Raw genomic sequence first — 25,357 nt, 5'->3', positions numbered from 1 at the left:
TTCCTCTAACCGGTGAGGCGCCGGAAAGCGAGGGAGAACTGCTCAGTATGAGCGCGGCGGTGTTTTCTGGGTATCGCTCTTCAATAATTTAGAGGCAAACCGGGGGGTTACACGTGTAGAATGCATAGAGCCCGGGCTGTTTGCTCGCACTCGAAAATCGATTCTCACCATGTTTGCGTTGAGGAGGCCACACTGATCATTTCGGCTGACGCGCAACCCTTTAACTTCCGCTCGGATGCGATCGGTCGAGTCAAAACACCCGCTCGTGCCGTTCGAGCGGAAGACGAACCCATCTGCTGTGTTTCGCAACGCAGCCGATTGCTAATTAAACGCAGCAAAGGAACTATATTAAAAGCAGTCGCCGCGATGCAACACGTTCAGCGCAAATGCTAAAACGTCAGATGTTAGAACAATGTTTAGATGAGGTTTTGAGACACGGATGACTCCGAATGCTCGTGAAAGTGCACCGTGTAGTTAGTTTTCATTCTATTTTACAGACTTTTTTTTGCATGTTAATTAAAAGAAAAACTAATTAACAATAAACAACAGCAACATAAAGAAATAACAAATATAAAAAAAAACCAACACAACAAAAGTCAAAATAAACAAAACAAATCACAACTGTTTTTAAATAGTTAAATAATAATTCTTTTTTTTTTATGATAATTTGACCAGAAAAAAATATTAACTTCTAGGTGGGAACAAACAAAATGAAACAAAATAAAAGACAAACATATTAAATAAAATCCAAAAATAATGAATTTAAAATAACAATAAAGCATTAATCGGTGCTGACTTGTCTTCCATAAAAATATGTAAGACTATGTGACAAAAAATTATTGTGACAATATATACATATCCTACATTGAGATGTCCCCACAAGCAAAGTAAAACTTTTTCTGCCAACAAGGGGAAAAAAATAATGAAAAATAGTAAATGCAAATAGGTTTTGTGTAAGGGCTAGATTTGGGGTCAGGGGAAAGAGAAAATATTGTTTGGTCAGTATAAAAGTCTATGGCAAGTCCTCACAGTTCACAGAAACAAGTGTGTGTGTGTGTGTGTGTGTTTGTTGGTACAAGATAAACTTGTCAGGATAAAGACATTTTCAAGCATCAGAGCATATTAACAGGTTGATGAAATAAAGTAAATAAGTTTTCAACCAGTTAACACTTTGATTTAACGTTCACTGAGCTACTAAAACAAAACAAATGAAGCAAATATACGTCAAATAATGGATGCTTCCCAAACGCAGACAAATGCGCACAGTTTGCACGCTCTTGTTTACCAATTAACCGATCTAAATCACTTTGAGCCTAGACTCTTCCATTTCTGGGTGACAGGGAGAGGGAAAAAGATAAATAAAAAGAGTCGCTCACTCACTTATGCAGCAAAGCGTTTCGGTCGGCGGGGGCAAATTCCTTGTTTATTGGAGTGACAGTTTTTCCCTTTGATAAGGCCAGAGTTGAGGAGAGCCAAGCAGGCAGCAGGAAGACTGCCAAAACCGCACACAGGCATAGCAGCTATCATGCCCTTTCAGAGGGCCCAAGCCATTAGAGAGGTAAATTACCCCTCCTGATCGCTCTTATTAACTCTAAGCTAATCTCAGTGGCATACAGCTTGATCACCATGGCTCTGTGCCACTGAATAGACCGGTATCAATCGTAGAAAATGGCCCCATGGCAGCAAATTAGATTATTTTTTTGGATGGATGAAAGCACATTCATAGGGATGTTTGAAAAAAAAAAACGACATTCCTTGTAAAATATATTGTGCAAAATGAAATAAAGCGTACCGTATATATCCGAATGATCGGTAAAATGTTACTTATCGCACTCTTCAATAATACGTCATATTTTGATTGGCTGGGAAAGATCAGGTTACAGCATTAATACTCGATTGTTTATGTCATGTTCGTGAGTATAGAAACGACGACCAAGCTTGTATGGTGGCAGATATGCATATAACTTGACAGGATGAAATATTTTTCTGAAATTGATGATTACAGGAAACCATAGAACTCCATAAATAACTGTCATTTTTTTTTCACCCCCAGATGGCGATAGAGCGGCTAAAGTACTGTCCTGCGAATAGCTACGCAAATAAAGGTTGACTGCGAGTGATTGCGTTGTAGCCTCATATCGCACATTTATTATTACAGCGCGTTTAACGTTTAGACATCGTTATATGCTTGAACCGTTTTAGTGTATCTATAGATTTTAGTTTTAAGTCTAAATGATTTGATGATTTGAGAAGGCTAAATTGATCGATCGTAGTTTATGGTCAGCTCACTGTCTGCTGGTGGCCGCTTGGTCTTTACTTAAAAAAAAAACAGACTTACATTTAACGAACAAAAAATTTCTCCAAATGTTTTTCTAAACTAACTTAAAAAAAAACAAAAAAAAATGAACGAAATATAATCATTTTGTCATTACGCTCAAAAGGCGCTTTAAAAACAACGACCAAAACGACAATGATTTTGTCCACCAGTTAAATATCTTGCAGGTATAAAATGAGGGAATTTCTGCTTCCAGATGACTTTTAATAAAAACTGAAGATGTATATTCATTTTATATTTGCAAATAAGCTTCAAACACGTCAACTGCGGAAACGGATAACTTGCAACCAAAACACTTTCAGTTTTTTCTCTCACTGACCATCCTAGCCCACTAGTCTATCTTTTGAGTATTTATGTTATTCATTCATGTGCGAGCTCCTCAGAGCGATTTTGCACATTTCGTTGGTTTTACACACAGCAACTTGGCTAATTAGCATGTGACATGCTAATGCGACTGTCGACATTTCCGGTGACAGTGATGTATTGCGTATAAACTGTCTGGTCTTGCGTCGCGTCGCCCACTTACCTCTTGACATACACTCACAAAACACACCTTTCTTCCTTTCAGCCTGCAATCATAAATCAATGACAAGTCACACAATTGCTAACTAGTAGCTACCTGGCCACTTTCAACCAAGTGCTTTATTTCCCCCGAGGCTTCTGTAGCTTAGTCCTGTGGTTAAACAATCTTTCAGGACATTTGGTAGCACAGAACTCGAACTGTTTTCCAATAGAAGCCCAAGCATAACAGAGGTCTGCTAGCAAGCCTATGTGTCATTGATGAAGTGAGTCATGATGGGATTGGAGTTCTTGACTCAGCAGCTCCCTCTAGCTCTCAGCTGTATCACTGCACAGCTTAAAAATAGCATGTATTTTTCCTCACACAGTCCTATATAGTGAAAAAAAAAAAAATATATATATATATATATATATATATATATATATATATATATATATATATATATATTTTTTTTTTTTTTTTAATTATTATTATTTATTTATTCATTTTATTTTTTTAAATCACAGTGATTTTCTTCATTTATTTTGACCTTCATCGTATAATGTGATTAAAAGTACAATTTTTCGTTTTGCCTGGTTTACATTGATTATATATTTAGGCTTTTTAACCAACTTTTGGTTGGTCAAATCTCCTATTTTATTAGAATTTATATATCACTGTTTTATCACCGCTGTCCATGGCCTACAACACTAACACAGTCAATACAAGATTTTATTACTACTTTTTCAATCTTAAAATAAAAAAAAGAAGCTTAAAAACCTGCTAACATCTTTTCCGATGCTCGGTATAAATATTATAGTGTTTATAAAATAATGAAGAATTTGGAAGAGATCCTGGTGATAGGTGCATTTTTCATGAAGTCCTACTTAATGCAAGGATCAGAGGAGTCTTGTTTTGTTGGACAGAAAATCTAAAGACAGTCAGTGCTGGTTTTGAAAGACCATATGTTCACGTAGCCTCTGGAGCTCAGCTAAAAACTTTTAAAGATTGATAATTACAAACTAAGTGGTATTCAGTGGCTTTAATGAAGGTGATATGAAATTAAGCTCAGGCAAACATCACCTGTTCATTCAAGCAGGTCACATCCAGTAAATATGCATTCAAAGCACATCCCATAATTATGGTTTCCATATTGCACCTAAAAATGCACTGAATAGTCTAAAACCTATATTACTTTGAGAGAAAATGAGTTCTTATTTCCTGAACCTTCTTTATGAAATTAGAAACCTCTGATTGACATATTACACATGAATTATTTTCATTTGAACTGCTGAGGAACAGCATTACCTCTCTCTCTCTCATTTTTATCCATCAATGGCTATAGCACATTAAGGGTTGATGGGGCTACTTTCTGTTTTCCAATTTTCTACCTTTTAATCTTCCTTTTAATATATTCATAATTGCTTTAATTGCACATTACATACCATTTCATCTAACATTAGTTATGCAATAAAACATTTAAAATTTAAACGGGTCAAATTTGTAAAAATGTTGTTTATTGTAGTTTCGATTTGCACTTTCAATACAGATTCTACATTTGGACTTCTTAACCCCACTGAATTTTAACCTTCCCGAAAGACTTAATGGTGTCTTTTTGTGTGTGTGAGCATCAGTGTGAAATGAATCCTCATCTAAAATCCACGCTCACTTCCAGTAGACCAGACAACTGACATTTCCCCTCGTATTCCTGCATGACACCATCATTTAACATCAGCCACTGATGAATAGTGAATGGAAACAGAGATCCGATTCTAAAAGCCTGACCTGCAGAAATGATTTAGAGAGGTCTTCGCCGTTTGAAGTGCTAGCTTTGCCTTCACCTTTGAGAACATCGAGATGGAGACGCTGGAGGCATCCAGAACATCTAAGAGCATATCACACAACCAAGGGAGCAGTCCAGACGAACATAAGCTTTTCTCGAAAATCAAACATTGCATACATTTACTTTATATGTATATTTCAGTTTGACTACAGTTATTTTATATACGATACGTAATATGAAAAAATGAAAGTTAAAAAATGATAAAATAAGGAACTGGAGCTGGTCCACTTTTACATAAGCTCATCTTTGGCGCATAATTTAATAGCAGCGTTCGGCTGATTGTCAGACCTGCACACTCAGCACAGTCAGTGTCCTCAGTTTGCTGCGCCTTGCGAAATATTGCCGTGGCCATAATTAAAAGCCGTCCTTTGAAATTAATCACATATTATGAGAGTTGCTTTAATCAATTTGCAAACATCAAATTACTGTCTCCAGCATATGTTCCTCAAAATGGCTATAGCCATCATTATTTCTTTTCTTTTTTTTTTTTTTTTTTTTTTTTAGAGACCCAATTAAATTTCTGGAAATCGGATGGGTCATAACTCCACTTACTGTCCTGAAATACAATTATCAGATCAGTCATCTTCTACGAAATGCCTCTCAGCGGCAGCCATAGAGCAGCCCATCCAAACAGTCAATCTGATTCACGTCTCCGGCCTGTCGTAGTTAATCCAAAATTCACCTTATATGACACATTTATCCCAAAGTGAACATGAAAGCGCACTCACAACTTATTTTACTTGCATAATACCCCATATTTTTGCAGAATGAGGTACAATTACGTATGATTAGCCAGGCGACTGAGGGAATAGGCTAAAAACTGGTGGCCTTGATAAAGTCACCAATAAAAGAAATTTGTTAACTTTTTCTTATGTTTACTTATTCATTTACTGTAAATGCAGTATATATAAACATACTTAGCTGAGAAAAAAAAAAATGAACCAAAAAAAACCAAGTCTTTTAAATCTGACATTAAGTCTGACAGTATATTTACATCCCATTACTTGTCAATTTTTAGATGAGGAGATAAATTACCCACTTAAACCGTTCCACGGTTGCGGCAAACTCCCTGTAGGACTCACTAAGCTAAAACCCAAACTTTGCTTCACGGTTTCGTTTCGAGACAAAAGTGTTTATCACAGCTGTGACTAAATTGAACCTAATCAGAATGTAGCACTCGGCATACTTAATTAAACGAACTTTGTACCAATTTCATCAAGCCTCTCGTTTATCTTAATCCACGTGTTTCCCCGCAAAAAAACGACAATAGTTGATTAAGTTTAGAGGAGAAAGAAGTGCAAAGGAAAGGAAGTGGGGAATTTCATTCGGCACTCTGAAATTGCAAAGCTAAGGTGATTAAAGGTGCAGTCTTTGTGATGCAAATGAGATTCCTTTTGAAGATTATCCTTCGTTTGGCAAAAGACACCTCTGCTTTGAGAGGAAGACCGTCAGAAGAGGTCCTACCGGTGTCATTGGCAATCTGGGAAAACGGATAAGTTTAACTTCACTTTCGGTCTGGAGCAAAAAAAAAGAAGCTTGCCAGGTTCCCACACTTCTCATGAAATCAACAACCGGAGGCTATGTTGTTAAACAGCCGATTGATTTGGCAATGTTACATCACATCCTTGTCCATCAAAATATGCAAAAGCCGAACATTACTCAACGGCACCGCCGGCCGAAGCTCAGATTTAACGCAACGCATCTTTTACGGTACACGTGTAGCTGTCTATCTGATCAGGGATTCCTCTAGGCAGTGATGACATTTCAGAGGCGGCGTTACTCTGAATGACCCGGGCTCTGATTTACTGACTGAGAACGTAATTAAGATTCGCTCCGTTCTCGAATCCCAGAGCTCGTCTGAGCTGCTAATTGGCATGAATTAGCTGTGAACAGAAGCAGTGTTTCTATCCATTCCCCACTCTTTTTTTTTTTTTTTTTTTTTTAAACGTCCCAGCTTTCATCTAACTCACATTACAGGACCCGGAGAGGGCCCACTTGAATTGGCTCCACAGTCTAATGGTCTGCCAGGTTCCTGACATCGGCAGTGAATATTAGTACAGACTTTTTAATCAAGAGACTCTCGGGCTGCCGCCCATTGCTAAAAGTACATGTACCAAAACATCTGGCCTGCCAGCTGCGCTTGTATGAGCCGCTCGTAATGGAATGTCTGATTTTCTGATCCATTAGTCCAAATCTATACACATTTAGAAGCTCATGCGTCCTGCATATTGTCCGACACGCTCTTCAAACGCCAACAGGGATGCGGTTTACTCTGACATTGGCCAATCGCCTAGGCTTGGAGACACAATTGACTAAATATAGTAGTTACACATTAAAAAATTTTTTATTGCAAGTGTATTTATTTTTATATATTTTAAAAATATCTGAAATTCTTAATTTGTTTTATTTTTAGATTATTTAAATATTTTAAAATATATATTTTGTAAAAATACTAAATGTGCATCAAAACCATATTTATGTGGTATTCTATACAACTATATGTGTAAAAATAATGTAAAAAAGCGTTTATTTTGGATGCAATTAATCGATTTGACAGCCTAATTTGAAATGATTTAAGTACAGTTTCTATTTGGCTACTGAAGTATTGAATACATATCCAAGCAAAAGCTAACATTTCTCCAGAAATGCATTCGTTTGTTATTCTTTTGAGAAATGTTCCATGCAATACTGTCTTGAAAGAATAAAGCAAACTGCATCTAACCAGCACAGGGAGAGACATGGACGCCCCAGATGCACAACAACAAGACTAGCAGTAAATCAGAGCCTCTAGTCTGAGAAACAGACCCCTGACTGGTGCTCGGCTGGCAGCTTCATTGAAGAGTACATACTAAACACCAACAGTCAAGACAACACTCCCAACTTTTAGGCAGAATGTCAGGGAGGATCTAATACTGACACATAAGAAAAAAAGCAGTAGTTTGAGCAAAATAACAGAAATTAGCAAACTATTATTACGGATGGATAAATCCAATTCTAAGGTCTGAAGAAAGAAGAAAGAATAGGGCTGCTCTCACCTTATGTTCACCTGTTAGTTGGCACAGATCCTGTCTCTGTTTTATTTGAGCTACAATCCCATTTTGACAGGAAATAAGGACTTAAACTTAATAAAACGTCTCCCTCAAGAGCTGACATTCTCATATCAGACCTTATTCCTCAACCATTAGCACTTTTCAAAAACATTTTTCTTACTTGCAGAACCTTTAAAGGTGCAGTCCATGGTCAAGAGTAATTCGGCACCCCGTCTTTTATTAAAGGGCTGCCAGACCTCCCAGAACGTTTGCAAATGTCACTGCGTTAGAATCAGTCTACTTTGACTAAATACCATCTGCCAGTATCTCTAATGTTACCAAGTCTGGCTGTGTATAACACTACTGGTTGCTAAGCTAGCTGAATACCAAACCAAGTCTTTAAAGGAACAGCTTACCCGAAAATTACAATTCGCTGAAAAAGTACTCACCCTCAAGCCATTCAAAATGAGAGTTTGTTTCTTGAAACTATTTTTTTTTTTTAGAAATGTAGCAAATTTCGTCACTTGCTCACCCATGGATCTTCTGCAGTGAATGGGTGCCACTAGAATGACAGTCCAAACTGCTGATAAAAATCATCATGATAACCCAACACAACTGCCATTTCCCATTTTTAACCCCATTTCAATGGAAAAAGCCATATTACAAGATGCTTCACAAGACATAATTTGATGGACTGGAGCTATGGATTATTGGTGAATTATTGTAAGGTTTTTATCAGCTGTCTGGACTCTTACTCTAATGGCACCCATTCACTGCTGGGGACTGCATACGTGTTCTCTCAGCTTATACTGTACCGAATACCAACCCAAGCAAAACTCTGCATAAAAGTATACACAGACTTTAAATGAAAAAGGGAAAACGTCTGAAAGCGAATTCTCAGGGAAGCTTATACGCAGGTATCTAGGCTACGGTTGGAAAACCACATGTGGCTAAATAAGCAGGTTAATGAATGATTATTAAACTTACAGATGGGGAGAGGATGAGTAGGTAATGAATACCTGGGAAAACGAGGGATGCTCCCTCAGACAGCATCATTAGAGAAGAGGAAGACTGTGGGAAGGCCAGATGGAGAATACCAAGGGACGAAAAGAAGGTCAGATTTAAGCTAGGCTTGAAACAGTGCGCTTGCAGCCAAACAGTTTGAAAATGCACCGCGGTACGTTTCAGCCATATTAAAAAGTTAGATTGTATGAAAATGAAAGAAAAGGTGTTTAACTATACCATATGTCTCGATATGTGTCTGCTTATAATGCTCTTCTCCATCTTTTGACGCCATGATTTCTAGAAAACATATACTACTATTCAAAAGTCGGGGGTCAGTGAGATTTTCTGACTGAAATGAATACTTGCATCAAATTGATCAGAAGTCACAGTAAAGGCATTTATAATGTTACAAAAGACATCTATTTAAAATAAGTACTTCGGTTCTATTTATCAAAGAATCTAGAGAAAAATATGTGAATTATGTGACACTGAAGACAGGAGTAATAGCTACTGAAAATTCAGCTTTCCACCATAAGAATAGTGTGTATAACAGTGACTTTAACAAATGTCACAGTGCACATTTAGCACATGGTTAGCAACTGTTTTTTTTTGGTAGGTTAGAGAATACGACTGCTGTGATTGTGCCAAAATTCTGCATGCAAAAGTGTTGGAACCCTACAGTGCCATTTAACAAAACTATAAAGAAATAAAATTATCAACCGGCTAACCTTGTAAATGCCTTGATTGCAGCCATTGTAAGTACTTTCCATGGTGTAGCTTCGGAGGACTCCGATCTCCCTCCAAACGACCACCCGTGCTGTGGACGCCCGAGACTTTTCTACCAGATAGTTGCAGTTGTTGAAGGAGAATGCAGGAGCTATTCGGTCCAGAGTTTTAGCGACAGTCTGTCAATACAAACAACATACGAGCGTTAAAAAAAGAACCGTGTACAGTATTTCACTGCATTTGCATTTTTATACCACTGTTTTCACTTCTAGTTTTGTGTATATTTAGTTTAAGAGACTTCTTTGCATAGACGGCAGACATCAGTCAGACAGCAGCTAGCGACACAATATTTTCCACATTACAGATTCCACAGATTTACATATGCCTTTAAACTATCCTTTAACACAATTCGTCACAGCCTGTATGTTGGGGAGAAACTTCCTTCAGCGCTAAACTTCAAAAACTGGCTCAGAAATAAAAGTTTCATGGAGGATGGAAGCAACCGTGCCAATCAGAAAACAATAAATCAGACAAAAAAAGTATTCTCACTGTATATATAAAATGATACTGTAAAATAAGGACACTTAAAGACATCATGCATTGTTGGCTCTTCCTGTGAGTGCAAAAATAGATTATGGGGATACAGCAGAAGCTGCGAAACAGATTTTATTGCTGAAAGGTTGCTCTTTCATAGCTCAGGAGATGTAATCGAGTTCTCAGTTATGTGACTTCAAAGAATCCACTTTGTTTCAAATGTTTCTCCTAAAATAGAAGCAATAACAATAGAAGCAAATGACAATGAATATGAACACTAGCATTCAAAAGTTTTGGGACAGATTGGAGAAACATGAAAGAGACGTCATTTGTACAATAAGCTCACCCTATATCCCGGGTCTTCTTTCAGGGAGGCCGTGTTAATGGGAGATCCAGATTGCCACAGGGTTTCCTTCATACTGCAGCCATACAGAAACACATTCTTCTTCCTGGAGTGACCGTGGTAATCGCAAAACACCTGTGCAATGTAACAGCACAGCAGTTTTTGAAAAAAATAGGATAATGGCCAAGGATGAGGAGGTCACGTGTCAGACAGAAACAAAGCCATCTTCTTGGCATTCCTGACACGACAGCAATGCAACGTTAACTTTACACCGAGCCCAACATAATTAATCTTGTGACACAACAGACAGAAAACTACGACAAGGGGAATAAAATGCAAGACAATGCATTGCGTTTTGACTCTAATTCAAATTTTGTCTCTTGACAGTGTGGCTATTAATTGGAGACAGTGCACAACGATGAGCCTTTTTGTAAAGGCTCCTCATTCGTTGCATTTTTCCACTGTAGGTTTTAGGGAAATGACATTGTTCCTTTGACCAGGTTCGCTGCATAATTATTACTGTGATTAAACATGAATTATGGTGTAATTGATATGTAAATCTGGCTAATTGTGTCAAAGCACTCCTGCTAGCACTAATGTTCTTTAGTCCTTCGCAACAGGTCATTCCTGTTTGATTACAGGGCCGACAACGGTCATTTTCTCGCTATTCCCGAAAACAATGATTTCTTTTTTTATGCATAATTTATTTTAAGTTATTATAGATGTAGCTTTCGAACGGCCAGCTTCAGTTTAGGTCATGACGTCCTAAATGTGCTCTCTAAATACTCTCTCAAAAGTGCTGGCGAACCTGCTTCTGTTGCTTTGTTTTTTTCCCCACTGACTTGCATAGATAGAGCAGTGGTCCATTACTCCATTTCCTGAGAAGTGTCTTTTGAAAAAGGACAGCGGGTGGATAGGGACAATGTAAAGGATAGAAGTAATTCTTTAGTGCTCTAACAGCATCAAGGGAAGCTCAAAGGTAGTCAAGTCAAGACTCTATGAATAGATCTAACTAAAAATAAAAAAGCTCTTAATTCTAAAAGACATGAGCTAGAGGTTATAAAACTTCATCTGTGACTCTTGTAAAACAAGTACAATTTAGCAAAAATTTTATGAATTTGTACGAGTGAATTTGTACAAATTAGCCATTTCGTAAAATATGCACAAATTACTGGCTGAATATGTCAGTAGGAAGCAGCAGATTAATTTATTCATCTAAATCATTCAAAACCTCTGCGTAATTCAGAAATGAAATGAGTGACTGTCTTTATGAGTGTATCATTGAATGATTTACTTAACTGATTCATTTAAAATGCTGATTTGTTCCAGTGACGAAATAAGTGACTCTTTAGCAACGAATCATTGAATCCTTTACTTGTGTGATTAATTCAAAAACACTTTGATGCATCACTAAATGAATGCGTAACTAAATCATTTACACAACTGATTTATTCAAAATGCTGATTCATTCACAAAAAAATCAAGTCCCTGCATCCCAATTTGCATACTATGTCAAATAGTTTCTGGAGTAAACTTAATACTATTTAGGTTAGATAATATGTGAATTGGGATGCTGGGACTGCCTTTATTTGTTTACTCAACCCAGTTTCATCAGGATTTATTCAAAAACTTAATTCTAGGCTAAACAATTTTTGCAATATGGTTCATTTTATCCAATTCACAATACTGTTTATTTCAAATTGCTGTTGTTTTCCGATAAAAAACGAAGCACTTAGATCCATCCGGGCCTGCTTCAGTCTGTACGGTCCAGATCGGTGGCCCCTAACACACATTTATGGATTTGGTCATCCCTGACCTGCATTTGGAAGCGGAAAGCTCCGAGATCATGGAGCAATTTCCGGCGAGCCCCTTGTGGAACTTTAGGATTCAATAGGTCAGTTACAGTGCAGCGAGATTTAATGGAAACTTACCAGCGGAGTCCTGCCTATGCTGTTGAGGTAATAGAGGAAGCCTTTGGTGTGGTAAATTGTGGGGCTTAAATTAGGGTCCGGCTTCAGCCACTGTCTGTTGAGGTCCTCAGCAGTAAGAGAACAGCGATTACTGAAATAAATCAAAAGGAAAAAAGAGATTACAAAGAACAGAAAGTCAACTTTAAACTAACTAAAAGTCCAATTTGGATTTCATGATCTCTTTAACGCGTTTCCAGCGATCAAAGTAACATCAAAAACCATCTGAATTTGCAATCCGATATCTGATTCAGCTTACCTATCTGTTTGAAGACAAGATAACCAATCTGTCTGTCTCTGTGCGTGTATCTGTGCGAATGTAAAAACGGCAGAATTGTGACGTTCCCATATCAGCGTCTACCTTTACAGGTTACTGAAAGGTCGGCGATGAACAGAGCTATCTAGCGTACCGCACAACCAGTCTGTTGATTAGAGAGCGAGCGGCAGCTGAGCTTTATCTCCTGACAAAATCCTACTGGCATTTGGAGGCAGCTTGCCAACTACAGACTCCCCCACATTCAGTTCCTGAAAGCCAATTATAAGACACAATGTTCAAACATTAGCAAATTGATAGGCCGCGTTTGAAACGGCTGAGCGCGACTGTTGAGTATCTGATCACAGGTGCTCCATCTGATGATTTATTGTGTGCTTTCTTCGGGTCACACTTGATCAGGATTGAGCAGAAGCTAAACACAGTCGCCACCTGAAAATAAATCTGCGATGGCTGTTTTCAAAGACATCGATAATGGCTGCGCGACAACACAAAGATGGAAGTTGCAGTCTTCTTCGCCTCTGAACAGTTTGCTCATCCAGACTTTTTTCTGAGGATATCGCTGATTGAACTAAGATGCCTTTAGGTGCATTAAAAATTAACGGAAACCACAAACAGAACTGCGTGACTATAAATACAACCCACTTTATAAAGTCTCTGAAAAAAGCTGCGGCTCTCTGCAGAAGAAGTTCGAGTAAAGAGCCACAATCTTCAGAGAGTTTCATCGTAAACAAAAATGCCATATTCTAGGGGTCTGGAGACAAGGAAATTACTGTATTTGAGGTGACAAAACACTGTTGTTCCGGACAGATTCCAATGCACCCCAGGGGGCAGCAAAGCAGAAACGGCAAGAAAATTGTTCCTCTCTACAGCTGTCTATAGTTTAAAGTGAACCTACGTAGAGAAAATAAGAGAAAAACAAAAACATTGGATGTCATTTGAGATGACTTGAGAGTTAGATCAACATTAACCGTCTGTCTGTTCAAGCCATGTTTACACTAGGCGATTTCTGACTTGGATTTCCAACTCATTGTGTCATTATGTATTCATTGCCTGATATTTAGATAGTAAATATTTGATGAACCAAACTGAGGCTTTTGCTACAAAAGGCATCAAGGACTTGATGTTTTTTGCTCTCTTTTTTGGGGGCTCCATTTTGTTCTTGACAGAAATAATTTATGAACACTTCCCTGCTCTTCCGTCTGATGACAACTGAGAGGTGGAACAGTATTTTGTCCCCTTTTATGGTTCTCCAAAAACTGACAGCCCCTCTAACACGTCCTGCTTTTAAAATGTCTACTTCTCAATATTTCACCCAGTGCACCGCAGTGCGTGACACATTCTGCAGTAGCCCAAAGCAACCATAGCCTCAAAGGCCAAAATAATTCAAACAATAGTTCAGGTCCAATGTTTAAGAAAGGTAATGAAAGAAATTTCATCATCAAATACTAATTTACACATGAACAGAATAGAATTTACCTCCATCAAACCTAAAAACCGAACACTCAAATAATAATTGGGTATCTGCTTATCTCACAATAAAGCCAACTAATGGGAACTTGACTCAACCCACTTCAAAACAGAAGCTCATGGGAATTTAACTCCACCTAACCTTAAAAAATAGAACCCTCAATGAGGTTATCGATGGGTATTTGACTCAAAAAACAGAATGCCTAATGGGTATTTTAATTCAAACAACCTCAAAAACCGAATGCTCATTGGTTATTATGACTCCACCTACCTCGAAAATGGAACACTCAACCTCAAAACCGAATGCTCACTGGGCATGTCTCTACCTACCACAAAAACGTTCATTAGACTCCCTCTATCTTAAATTAAAATATTCATTGGGTATTTGACTCCACCCACATTACATAAAATGTTTTTCACTCAACCACTATATTTGTATTTGACTCCACCCACCTAAAAAACAATGTTTAATTGCCGTTTGCCCTCCTCCAAATGAAAACAATCTTGGTCTACAAGATTTAGGATTAAAATAACCAAGACAATGGGTGAAGTGCTGCAACCTAATAATACTCAATAATAATTCTAACTCAGTAATGATTTTGACTCCACCCACCTCAAAAAAGCAAAAGAAATATTGGTCTCCAAGGAGCTCATCAAATAACAATTAACTTATGTAAAGTATAGGCATTTGACTCCAACTCAAAAAAACAAAATACCTAATAGTAATTTGACTTTGACATTTAACTCCGCCCACCTCAACAATAAGTATTCCCCATTTATCATTACACTTTGCCTAATTAAAAAAAAAAATATATATATATATTTTTTTTTAATAAGAAAGGAATATTTGACTCAATCCGACCTCACAAATTAAATACCCATGGGCCATTTGATTCCGCCTACATCAAAAACATCCAATCAAATGCCTCCTGACTCATTGTCAAAAGCAAACACATCACGCTCCAGCATGCAAACGCTAACTGCTCTGAAAACATTTATTTCACAGCGGGCAAGAGCTAGTTAAGGCTTTAATTAAGAATACTGTTGTTCAAGTGTATACGGATTATAATACAATCATCATTTATACGGTTTATGATGCAAAAACTTATAATGAAGCCATTAACGCAAGTCACTCCCCCTTTATAATCACCCGCTGAAAAATAGAAAAGCATTTGATGCTCACTGAGACAAGAAATGACAGAACAGTGGGTGTTTTTGGAAAGAAAACTGTGTCTTGTGCATTTGTTCACATTAACTATTTATAAGGAGATGAAATGGCTGACAATGAGAAGAATCGACGCAAGTATCACCTCACAGAGGAAGTGCCGTCACTATAGTGCTCTGTTGACCAGACACATCGCTTCATCCAGAGATGACTTACAGTTCACGCTCAGTTCAGCTACAACACAGATAAATAAGAGGAGAGGGGGGTTATCGAGGCCCCGTTTCTCTCTTCCAGCCACATCTGTCCCATCCCACTCTATTTTATGGGTCTTCAGTGTAGCTGCTAAGCATTATGCAGTGTGATATAGATCTTGTATAATTTGCTTATGATTGATTTGGTCACCATTAGGAAAGGGCACAAAAACGATTGCCTGTGCCACCTGATGCAACAATAATCACAAAAATCGATAAGCAATCCCGGAGTTACTTAAATTGTATTATTCTTGGTGTGCAGCACTTCTCATCCAATAAGCTGTGATGATATAAAATGTGATATAAAAATGGATGCCTGTGTTGTGAGTGTGTCTATATCTATCCATCTACAAATAACAAATGAATGCATTTATGTAATTCAGTTAAATTTTAAATATATGTATCAATACATGAATATATATACACATCAATATTTAATTATGAAATGAACAATAACGATAATGTAATTTATATTTTTATTAGGGCCTTAAATCGATTAAAATATTTAATCACGATTAATTGCACATTTTTTATATGTTTTAAATGTATCTTTAATACTTTTTTTTTTATTTAATACTAGTTTTTTACTCTAATTGACATGGCCAGGTGTGGATGCTTTATGCAATATATGTTTATTATTAGTGCAACCATAACTGACAGAGCATAAAGACTGGACATGTTACAAAGGTCACAGACGTTTTTCAAAGAACATGTTCATGTCTATAACATGTATAAAAAAGGATATAGAAATATACATTTATACAGTTTATGTCTAAGCTGATTCACGGCGGTGTGCGTTTTAAAAAAAGTTCTGAAAAGTTGGCAACACTGACAGCATCTCTAACCATTTCGCAACAGCTGGTTAGGTCACGGGTCAAACAGAAAATTATCGCATGTTAATAAAATAGACGGCACTAAAATGAATTTGCCTTAAAAGGGCTAATTTCGACACCCCTAATATTTGTTATAAATAAAACAATCTTTATTATAATGTATATTTAAATCATATTTTAACCATAATAAAAAAAACATTTTACATTTATATTAGCATCATTCATATTGTAATAATACGTTAATAAATGAATATTACACATCTTATTCATACTGTAATATTTAACAATCAGATATAATACTCACACTTTGTTAAAAGACATCTCCTCTCAGCCGACACTAACCCCATGAACTCACACATTTGCGTACACGCACGCACGCACACGCACGCGCACACACACACACACACACACACACACACACACACACACACACACACACACACACACACAGACACTTCCTGATCAACTTACTGAACCAGGACAGTTCAATTTACTCCCATGGTTACAGATAGATCAGTTGGATCAGTCTCAATAGCTTTTCGTCGCTTCGGCTAATGAGGTTATATCCTCGTTTTCTACTCAAATCTCCATCATCTGGAGATGGGCACAATCAGTGACGTTTAGTCGAGCGAGAAGTAGTCTGAGAGAAGGGGGAGAAGGAAAAGCGGGAAATGGATATTTCCAGAAAAAGGATACTAAGAATGCAACACTGATTGGTTAATGGTACCATGAGAATGTAAAAAGCACAGAAAAGTTCTTTGCCAGGATAAACATATAAAGTATTTAGTACTGCATTACGAAAATAACCTATGACTTATTGTATCACCTGGTTGCTTTAAAAATATAAAACACTGAGAGCACAACAAAAACGAGAAGGACAAGCCAGTATTTAGGGCGTGCGATGTTTGGTGGGACACAAGGAACTCCCATTAACGGGGAGAAATTGGAAAGTGGAAATTCATTTTCACTTTTGTTTGTACTGTGCTGATGGCACAGATGATAGAGGTTGAGGTGAGAGAAAAAGCAGCCGACTCTGTGAGCCCAGATCTGATGATGTAAAGCCTTTCTCCCACACGTCTCCTCTGACTCATCAGTACTTAAGGGAACGGCTGTTTGTTGGTTCACCTTCAAGCTGAAAGTGTAGCGTTATTTGTATTTCAGCCATCAATAATGGATAGTGCTGTTGGCTATTGTTTGATTCATGAAGAGAAACCTGCGGGCCAGTTTTGACAAGTTTCCTCTTCAGTTTGCGAATAAAGGCTTGTTCACATCTAGTCCAATGATTCTCAACCATAGTGGCATTTTTTCGATGTTTTTAGAATTATTTTTATTCACAGAAACGTTCAGAGACTGAAAAAGAAGGGCCAGCTAGTGTAACCTACAGAAAGGGTCAGAGAATGAATCGGTTAAGACGAATGATTTTGAACAAATCTGAATGAATCAAAAGAGCTGCATTACAAAATAAATCGGAGCACCAACCTGCATACATTTATTGGAAACGAAATCAAGCTATGATACAAATCAGTAAAAAAAATATATAAAAAGTGATAAGGGGAATCAAAGAGTCAAGCTATTAAACATTGAACAAATGTGAATTCATCTTTGGGGAACTGAATAAAAAGTTCATTTACCAAATTAAATGGTGAATTAATTTGACCAAATCTTTGGAGAATGTACTCTTTTCACATTTTTTGTGAATGGAATCAAAAGAGTCATTCTATAAAACAAATCTGTGGGGGGAAGTAAAATCCTTGGTAATTAAATCAAACTGCAAAAACTTTTGGACAATATTTTAGAACAATATAACTGTTACAAAATTATTCACTGAACAAAATCTGAATGAATCTTCAGCAGAAGCAAATGAATCAGTGAGCAAATTAGCATAAATCTTTAGAATTTAATAAAAACAGTCATGTTACAACACATCAACGAATAAAATGAAATACCGGAATGAATCATTGGTGAATGGAATCCAGTAAGAGAAATGATCAAATTAATGAAAATCAATGGAATCAAAAGAGTCAAGTAACAAAATGAATAAGTTCTGAACAAATTTTTGCTCAACTGAAGACACAAAATGAATCGGTGAACAAAGTCCTTAAGGAACGGGATAAAAAGAGTTCAGTTACTCTTTTGAATCAGTCAACAAAAGTAAATAAATCTTTGGCCAATGGAAACAGCGGAGAAATCTGAATTAACCTTTGGGAAATGTATTAAAAAGAGTTGAGCTACAAAGCGAATCAGCAAACAGTGAATCTTTGGGGAACAAAATTGAAAAAGTCAATGAATCATTGAACAAACTACGTTTTTCCGAACAGTGGCATTGTGAAGGAATTCAGAACATTTTTTTTTTTAAATCACGTAAAAAATAATTTTGTCACTTTGTGCAAATAGGCCATAATTCTGTAAACCTGCATAGTACAGTAATTATGCTCTACCTTTATAGTCGCACCTTCTTATCGGTGAAGGAAAAGGAGCAAGCAAGCATGAAGTGCATTTGAGAAGTGAATATAGAGAGACGTGACTGTAATGGTACAATATAACTGTGAGGAGAGGCTGTAAGGATTATCATGTTCATAATGATGTTCCATTCAACTATGAAACTACAGGAAGACAGAATGATGAATCATTAAATGATAGGTGTTATCACCTTAAGGCAGAGTCTTGCATTTACTGTAGCGTGCTTAGAAATGCGACTTTCGGCATTTGTTTATCAGAACTAATGTTCCTAACGGCATTTTATAGCTGGCAGGACAGCAGAGCCAAAAGAAGTTGTGAAGAGAGGAGCCGCCGGCCAACTTGTTGTGGACATATGTCAGACTCCATTTAGAATAAATGTGAAAGACGAAAATAAAATAAAATAAAATAAATAAAATTAAATTAAATAAAATTAAATTAAAAATAAAGAAATTAAATGAAATAAAAAATAAAATTCATAAAAATTTTTTATAAATTAATATTTTTAACACTGAAGTATATAATTTTTTAGATGTTCTGCTAGCTTTGCTTTATGTCCCTCTGGAAATCGGTCGCGTTTCCCTGTGCTAATTACAAAAATAGAAGTGTTACAAAATAGTCTTTGCTTAATGACTGCGAAGAGACAGTAATTTATTTAAAAAAAAATCTAATTAATGATCTCCACCGTGGCGCTTTGCATCATTTTAAGAATAGGGAACAATCTGTCACCCCGGTGAATAGTGTGGAGTGTTGCTGATTGACTCTGACTCTGCCACAGAAAATCAGTGGAAAAGAAAATGGGGCGCCATCTTTCATAAGCAACACAACAGGGACAGCAGAGAGAAGGCATTAGCTAAACCTTGAGTTCTCATCACAACAGATTATGAAAGAAATGTGCAAAAAAAAAAATGGATCTCGCCTCTCAAGGTCGCAGAGGGTTTGTGTGCTACAATAAATAGAGTAAGTAAAGCCTGAGAAATTTACAAACAAATGTCTTCATAAAGCAAGCAATGCGTTTATGTAACGCATGCAGTTTGACAGAAGCATCAAGCCCCCTCAGATTTTGGAGCCAAGTGGATTTTATAAGCAACTTAAACGCAAAAAAAACCCAACGACATGATGTTTTAAAATAAAAACTGTTGTAATGTCTCCATTTAAGTCTCCCCAAATGCATATGACACAAAAGAAGACATCGAAATGTCAAAGCTGCTCTTTTGCAAACACTAAATAGTAAATAAATAAAATAGAATGTATATTATATTATATCAAATTACAAAATATAATATTAGATATGACAAAAAGCATTTTGTTTTTAAATAATAATTATGTAATTTAAAATAAGATCAAATTAAGTACCCCTCTTTGACACCATACAAGAACTAAGCACTGGAATAAAACTAGCAGACAAGACTGCAGTCATATGAGGTTCAATTCTAGAAAACATGTCAAATATGTGTTCTTTCTGCATTGACATACCTTTCCTGAATTACCTTGGCTCTGGCAAATTAGATTCCTTAAACTTCCTTAAACGGTCACGACACATTCATTGCTGTGTCTTTACTTTCCGCTAACCTTGAGCAATGAAAATGAGATGCTTTTCTTCTTGTTAGTAGTGACTGTCCCTGCTTTGCTTCTGAGCTAAATATAATTTCCTATACAACATCTGCCTCTTTAGTCCCTCATTCCCATTCAAAACTCCAACGGAACTAGCGTTCCAGTGCAGAGCAGGCTACATGACTGACGTGTCCCGCAGGACAAATCCTAGGGAATGAGATGGAGGAGGGGGGGCAGATGTAGGACACGAGCGTAAATGACAGCTACAACAGAGACTCTATTTTGTTAAAAACGTCTTTGCTGTTAAAACAACCAATCAAGCGATTCCGCTAGCACACGTCTGTCATAACCAACCAATTTATGCTAGTTTATATCTAGCGTATTTGACACTGAATGTCAAGTGGCCTCACGACACAGTACCAAAATGGGTTAAATTGCTCAAAAGTAACAACGATGCTGTCACAACCCTGGACTATTCTCCACCACCATGTGTCCTCAATGCCCTTATTTGGTCCTTCCTGTTCCTGTCCTCGTTATGTGATTACTAGTTAGTTTAGCTTCAACTGCGTCTGGTCTTTAGTTCATTCCCCACACCTGTCTGCCCTATAATAATTCAAATGTCTCCACAAGGATAGGAATGGCAGTAAATTTTGACATTTTTTAGGTCCCCGTGAGGAAAAAGCATACAAAACATACTGTTTTTGAAAATCTAAAAACGCCAGTATGTTTGTACAGTAAAAAAAACCCATTACACTTATGGAGAGTCCCTATAAAACATGGAAACACAACATGTGTGTGTTAAACGTTTTGATTGATCTTTGGATGTTTATTAAATGGATTATTTTCTTTTACATTCCTCGTCACGAGCCTTTTTATGTGCACTGCACAGGGACCATAATGGATGCCCTTGAAATCAAACCTATATCAGCTATTAATATAACCACGAACTACATAGGCTAATAAACAAAAATAAGTCCTATATTTTCTTTTACTTTGCAGTTTAAGCAACCAGTCCATGTTGACATCTGACTTTCAGTGAATTTACAGCAAAATATAAAAAATGCCAATAAATGCCAATGAAAGGTTATGCACAAAAAATAGCTAATAATTTACCCAATAATGAAAATTCTGCCAAACTCATGCCATTACAAATCTTTTTATTTCTTCTGTAAAGCACAATGTAAGATATTTTGAAAAATAAAATAAAATTAAATTAAATTAAATAAGATTAAATAAAAAATTAAATTAAAATTAAAAGTGAACGTCATTGAGGTCCAATGTTTTTTTTGTTGGTTTTTTTTGCAAAAAAAAATGTCATACAGATTTAAAACAACATCAGGGATAATTAATGACAGATTTTTTTGGCCGAACCTTATTTTTAATAGCATTCACCACCGTTTTCCAGGTCACAACCCGCCAAGTTTCATCAACCTGAAATGGCTAATGAAGACTGGAACATCCTAAAAAAAAATCCATCTAAGCTGAATTCAATCTACATTTCGGCATAAATGGACCATGTAGGCAGCATGAATCCTACTGTACTCGTGTATAACTCATCTGTCAAACATGACCTTCAAGCTTCCTACGTACTCTTCCAGATCACTTCACATGTATTACCGTGTGTGCGGCGCGTCTAAAGCGCGAGGTAATCAGCATCAGTGACAGGCCAACACAAACCATGACACAAACGAGCCACTTGCCACTTTCGTACGCCTTCTCATCTACAGGAATAGAAGTGTCATTCAGGTCTGAACGTCTTGCCTACACGTTCCTCGAGCATCTGCGTTGCCAAACCCTGTTAATATCCATCGACATAAAAGGGAGACGCCACCTCTTTAAGAAATGCGAAATGAAAGTAATGCTCTTCTTGGCTGGAGCTAACATACACTGCGACCGATTACCAGCGATTTGTCACCGCTGGCAGGCCCCCACGTTGGGCGCCATGTGCTTCTTCGGTATCCCGAAAAAGTGTCTCTAAAGTACCCCATGTAGTGTTAATCTTTAAGAATGATGTTTAATTGCGAGCGTCGAGCGTTAGAATGCTACCTCCGGTTTTCCTCCATTCAAAACGTTCATTTTTGAAAGGTACGGGCTCGATAGAAACGCCTTTTTGTTGTGCATGACTGGGCAGTTCGCATTATCACCTGTGCGGATTGCATAAGGGAGATCAGAAGCGGCCTTGTATTGAATATTCATGTTTTGCTTATTCATGCCTGCAGGGCACACAAATTCTCTCGGGGAAGATGGGAGTCATAGGAGCTCGTTTAATATCTCCCTTTTGTTTGGCATGGAAATGAAGCAAAAACAAAGGGTAGCCGAAGTTTGATCGACTCGCTCGCAGATTCAAATATTCATGATGAACTTGGAAATAAATGTTCAAATAAAATTAAAACGGTTTCCCTTTGTAATGAAGACTGAAATCTTTATTACACGCGCTCGGTGTTATCATTTCATATATCGTCTAAGATGCCAGAGGATGATAAAATATTCAATTATATTTATAATGCATAGAAGAAAAATGCCACTATGGCAGGAGAACACCTCTTTTGAGTTCAAATAGTCAGGGACTGGAATATGGCAATTTTTAAACATGTGACTCAGGATAGACGCTTTATTTAAACCGACAAGAATGAAAACGAGACTGTGAGGCGGTCGATATGAAAGCATTTTGGCTTGTTTGTTCATAAAGTTCTGAATGAATATACAAAGACACTGGGGCTGCACAATGTCCAATGGCGAATAACAAATCAATATCAATGGGAAATATTGAAAACTGGTGTTCATCCCACAATACTTTTCTAACCAAACAAATCATTTATTAAAATAAATATGTATATACATAACTTTATGTTTAAAATTGTATTTGTCATGTTTAAAATAATTGTAAAAATTATTATTTAAATAAAATGTTCATTTTAATGTAAAAATTGTAATTTAATTGCAGGGAAAAATAAAATGTAGGAAATACACTCACAGGGGCACTTCCAAAAACCTCTTTTTTCTTATAGTTTAACAATTCACTTCATATATAAAAAATAAGCTGACAGAGCTCTAGATCAAATGGGGATGTAGACTTGAGTCAAGTCTGTTAAAATTTTTATTGCATGCTACCAACAGCTAGAAATCTCCCTCTTTCTCCGTTACGCCATGTGTGCGCGTTCTGCTCTGAAAAATGCATTCTTTTATACTGTAAAACAGCCCTGCACACCAGCGCCCATGGCCACCCACACGTGCCCGCTCCAATCTTTAAGAACGCGGAGGTTCGCTTCAGCTTAGAATAATCATGTCAACCGCCGTCTACGGCCAAACGGTCACACAGTGGAATTCAAATGAGTTTCATGCAAAACACGCAGGTTTCAGCTTCATTTGAATAAGCATGTATGTTTAACGCAACGCCTCACTCTTCAGAGGCATCTCATTATAGTGCTTTTGTTAAAAAATAAATAAAATAAATAAAAAAATTGAGTTGTGGCTTGTAATTTATTAATCCTTTTCTTTTTGTTCTTACAAATTCCTCTTTTTTTCTGTTGCTGCAGTGCAGTGGCTTTTTTAATGAAATGTTATCCATTACTCTGAAGAAAAAAATGAGATCGAATATGTTCAGCGATTCAGGCCACTGCTGGCCTGTAACGATACGCTGAATAATGCGGATATGCAAAACACGCCTGAAACCTCTAGTTTTGTTTCTACTGTGAAACAACAGCCTGGGAAAGTGCCGCCACCTTGTGGAACAACTGATTATTGCAAAATAATATCTACGACTTCTGTGTTGAAAAACTGGGTTTTGTGCATAATACTGTAATGACGAAATCTGCATTCTACGCTTTCTCCTGCATACAAGTAACTTATAGTATACTTTTAGTATACCAAATATACTTTGGGAATAACAGAAACGTAACTCTAGTTCTCAAGTGTTAGGTAGCCTCTGCTCTAAAGGATTCTTTTAATAATGTGGACTATATGTAAAATAAATAAATCAGTCAAGCATACAATCAACTATAAATGTAGATAAATACATTTTAAATACACATTTTGATCCAAAAAAATAAAGCAAGATTACCAGCCAATTTTTTTGCAATAGATTTCATTGATATTCCTTTTCACGTGTGATGAACAGTTAAGCGCATTTCTATTTTGTCAGCTCCTTTTTTTAATACTCCGTTATTGATTAACTTACTCTACGTTCACGATTGTTTACATTAATGTTCGAGAAGTATTGAGTGTGTTTGAGGTGTTGACATCTGAAACCCCAAGAAATCGATAGATACAGCCCCCCGCTTCGTCTCAAGCTTCTATTCCCAGACAGCTGTGAAACAGAAAAGCCCTGTCTGCTAGCATGTGCACCCGCAATCTGTCTAAGTCTACATTTGGGTTTCCGCAACAAGCTTCAATTTGCCTAGGCAATAAAGACTTACGGTTTCATTAGGAGCATTACGTGTTACTGACATGGAGCTGTCGCTTCACATTTACGACTAGCGGAGGTTACGTTCTGGTGGGTTAACTGTGGTTGCTGGGTATTCATCTGGCTTTTTTTGATGCGAACAGAACAGGCTAACATCTAGATTATACTTTCTTCTCATTTCGGCCGTAATACTGATCCCCGTCGTAACACGCGGAGATGAAAGCGACGGCAAACGCAACAACGCTACCTGCTAATTCCCGACACTCATCTGCTAAGTCCAAGTAGCATCAAAACAACTAAGGATTAAACTTATTTAGCTCTCAAATGAAATGCAACCTAAGCTCCATCTATCATTTGAGAAACGACTGTTTTATCGTACATTAACACTCCTACATTCGGCTTTTGCCTGGCAATCATTGGATCAGAGTTTAGTCCCGGGAAGTTCTGTATGAGTTGAGGGGGATAAAGCGAAGTGCTTCGCTTACTCATAGCACTCGGTGTTATCTTGCCCGGACAGCATGGCTGTAATACTGGCTTATGTCTGGCTGCATAAAAATCTAAACACATACGTGGCAATGCTATTGTACAGTTCAGGTGATTTTGCCAACCGAGGAGAGAGCATTTTGTGAGGCCTGCAGTTTTATTCAGATATACCTCGCTGTGTCTTAATTTG

General features: G+C 37.1%; 1 protein-coding gene across 3 annotated transcripts in view; it reads right to left on the bottom strand.

Annotated features, from left to right (window-relative positions):
- Positions 1–25,357, bottom strand: part of LOC122330900 (cytosolic carboxypeptidase 4) — a 175,957-nt gene that overhangs the window by 20,158 nt on the left and 130,442 nt on the right. For all 3 annotated transcript variants that reach the window (XM_043228263.1, XM_043228261.1, XM_043228262.1), the window contains exons 20-22: positions 12,246–12,375; positions 10,318–10,449; positions 9,440–9,616 (exon numbers count right to left, since the gene is read on the bottom strand). In XM_043228263.1, coding sequence (XP_043084198.1) covers positions 9,440–9,616; positions 10,318–10,449; positions 12,246–12,375 — 439 coding nt within the window. The remainder of the gene's footprint in view (positions 1–9,439; positions 9,617–10,317; positions 10,450–12,245; positions 12,376–25,357) is intronic.

This window comes from Puntigrus tetrazona, chromosome 25 (genome assembly GCF_018831695.1).
Source record: "Puntigrus tetrazona isolate hp1 chromosome 25, ASM1883169v1, whole genome shotgun sequence".
NCBI classification, from domain to species: Eukaryota; Metazoa; Chordata; class Actinopteri; order Cypriniformes; family Cyprinidae; genus Puntigrus; species Puntigrus tetrazona.
This window is presented reverse-complemented; position numbering and strand designations above follow the sequence as displayed.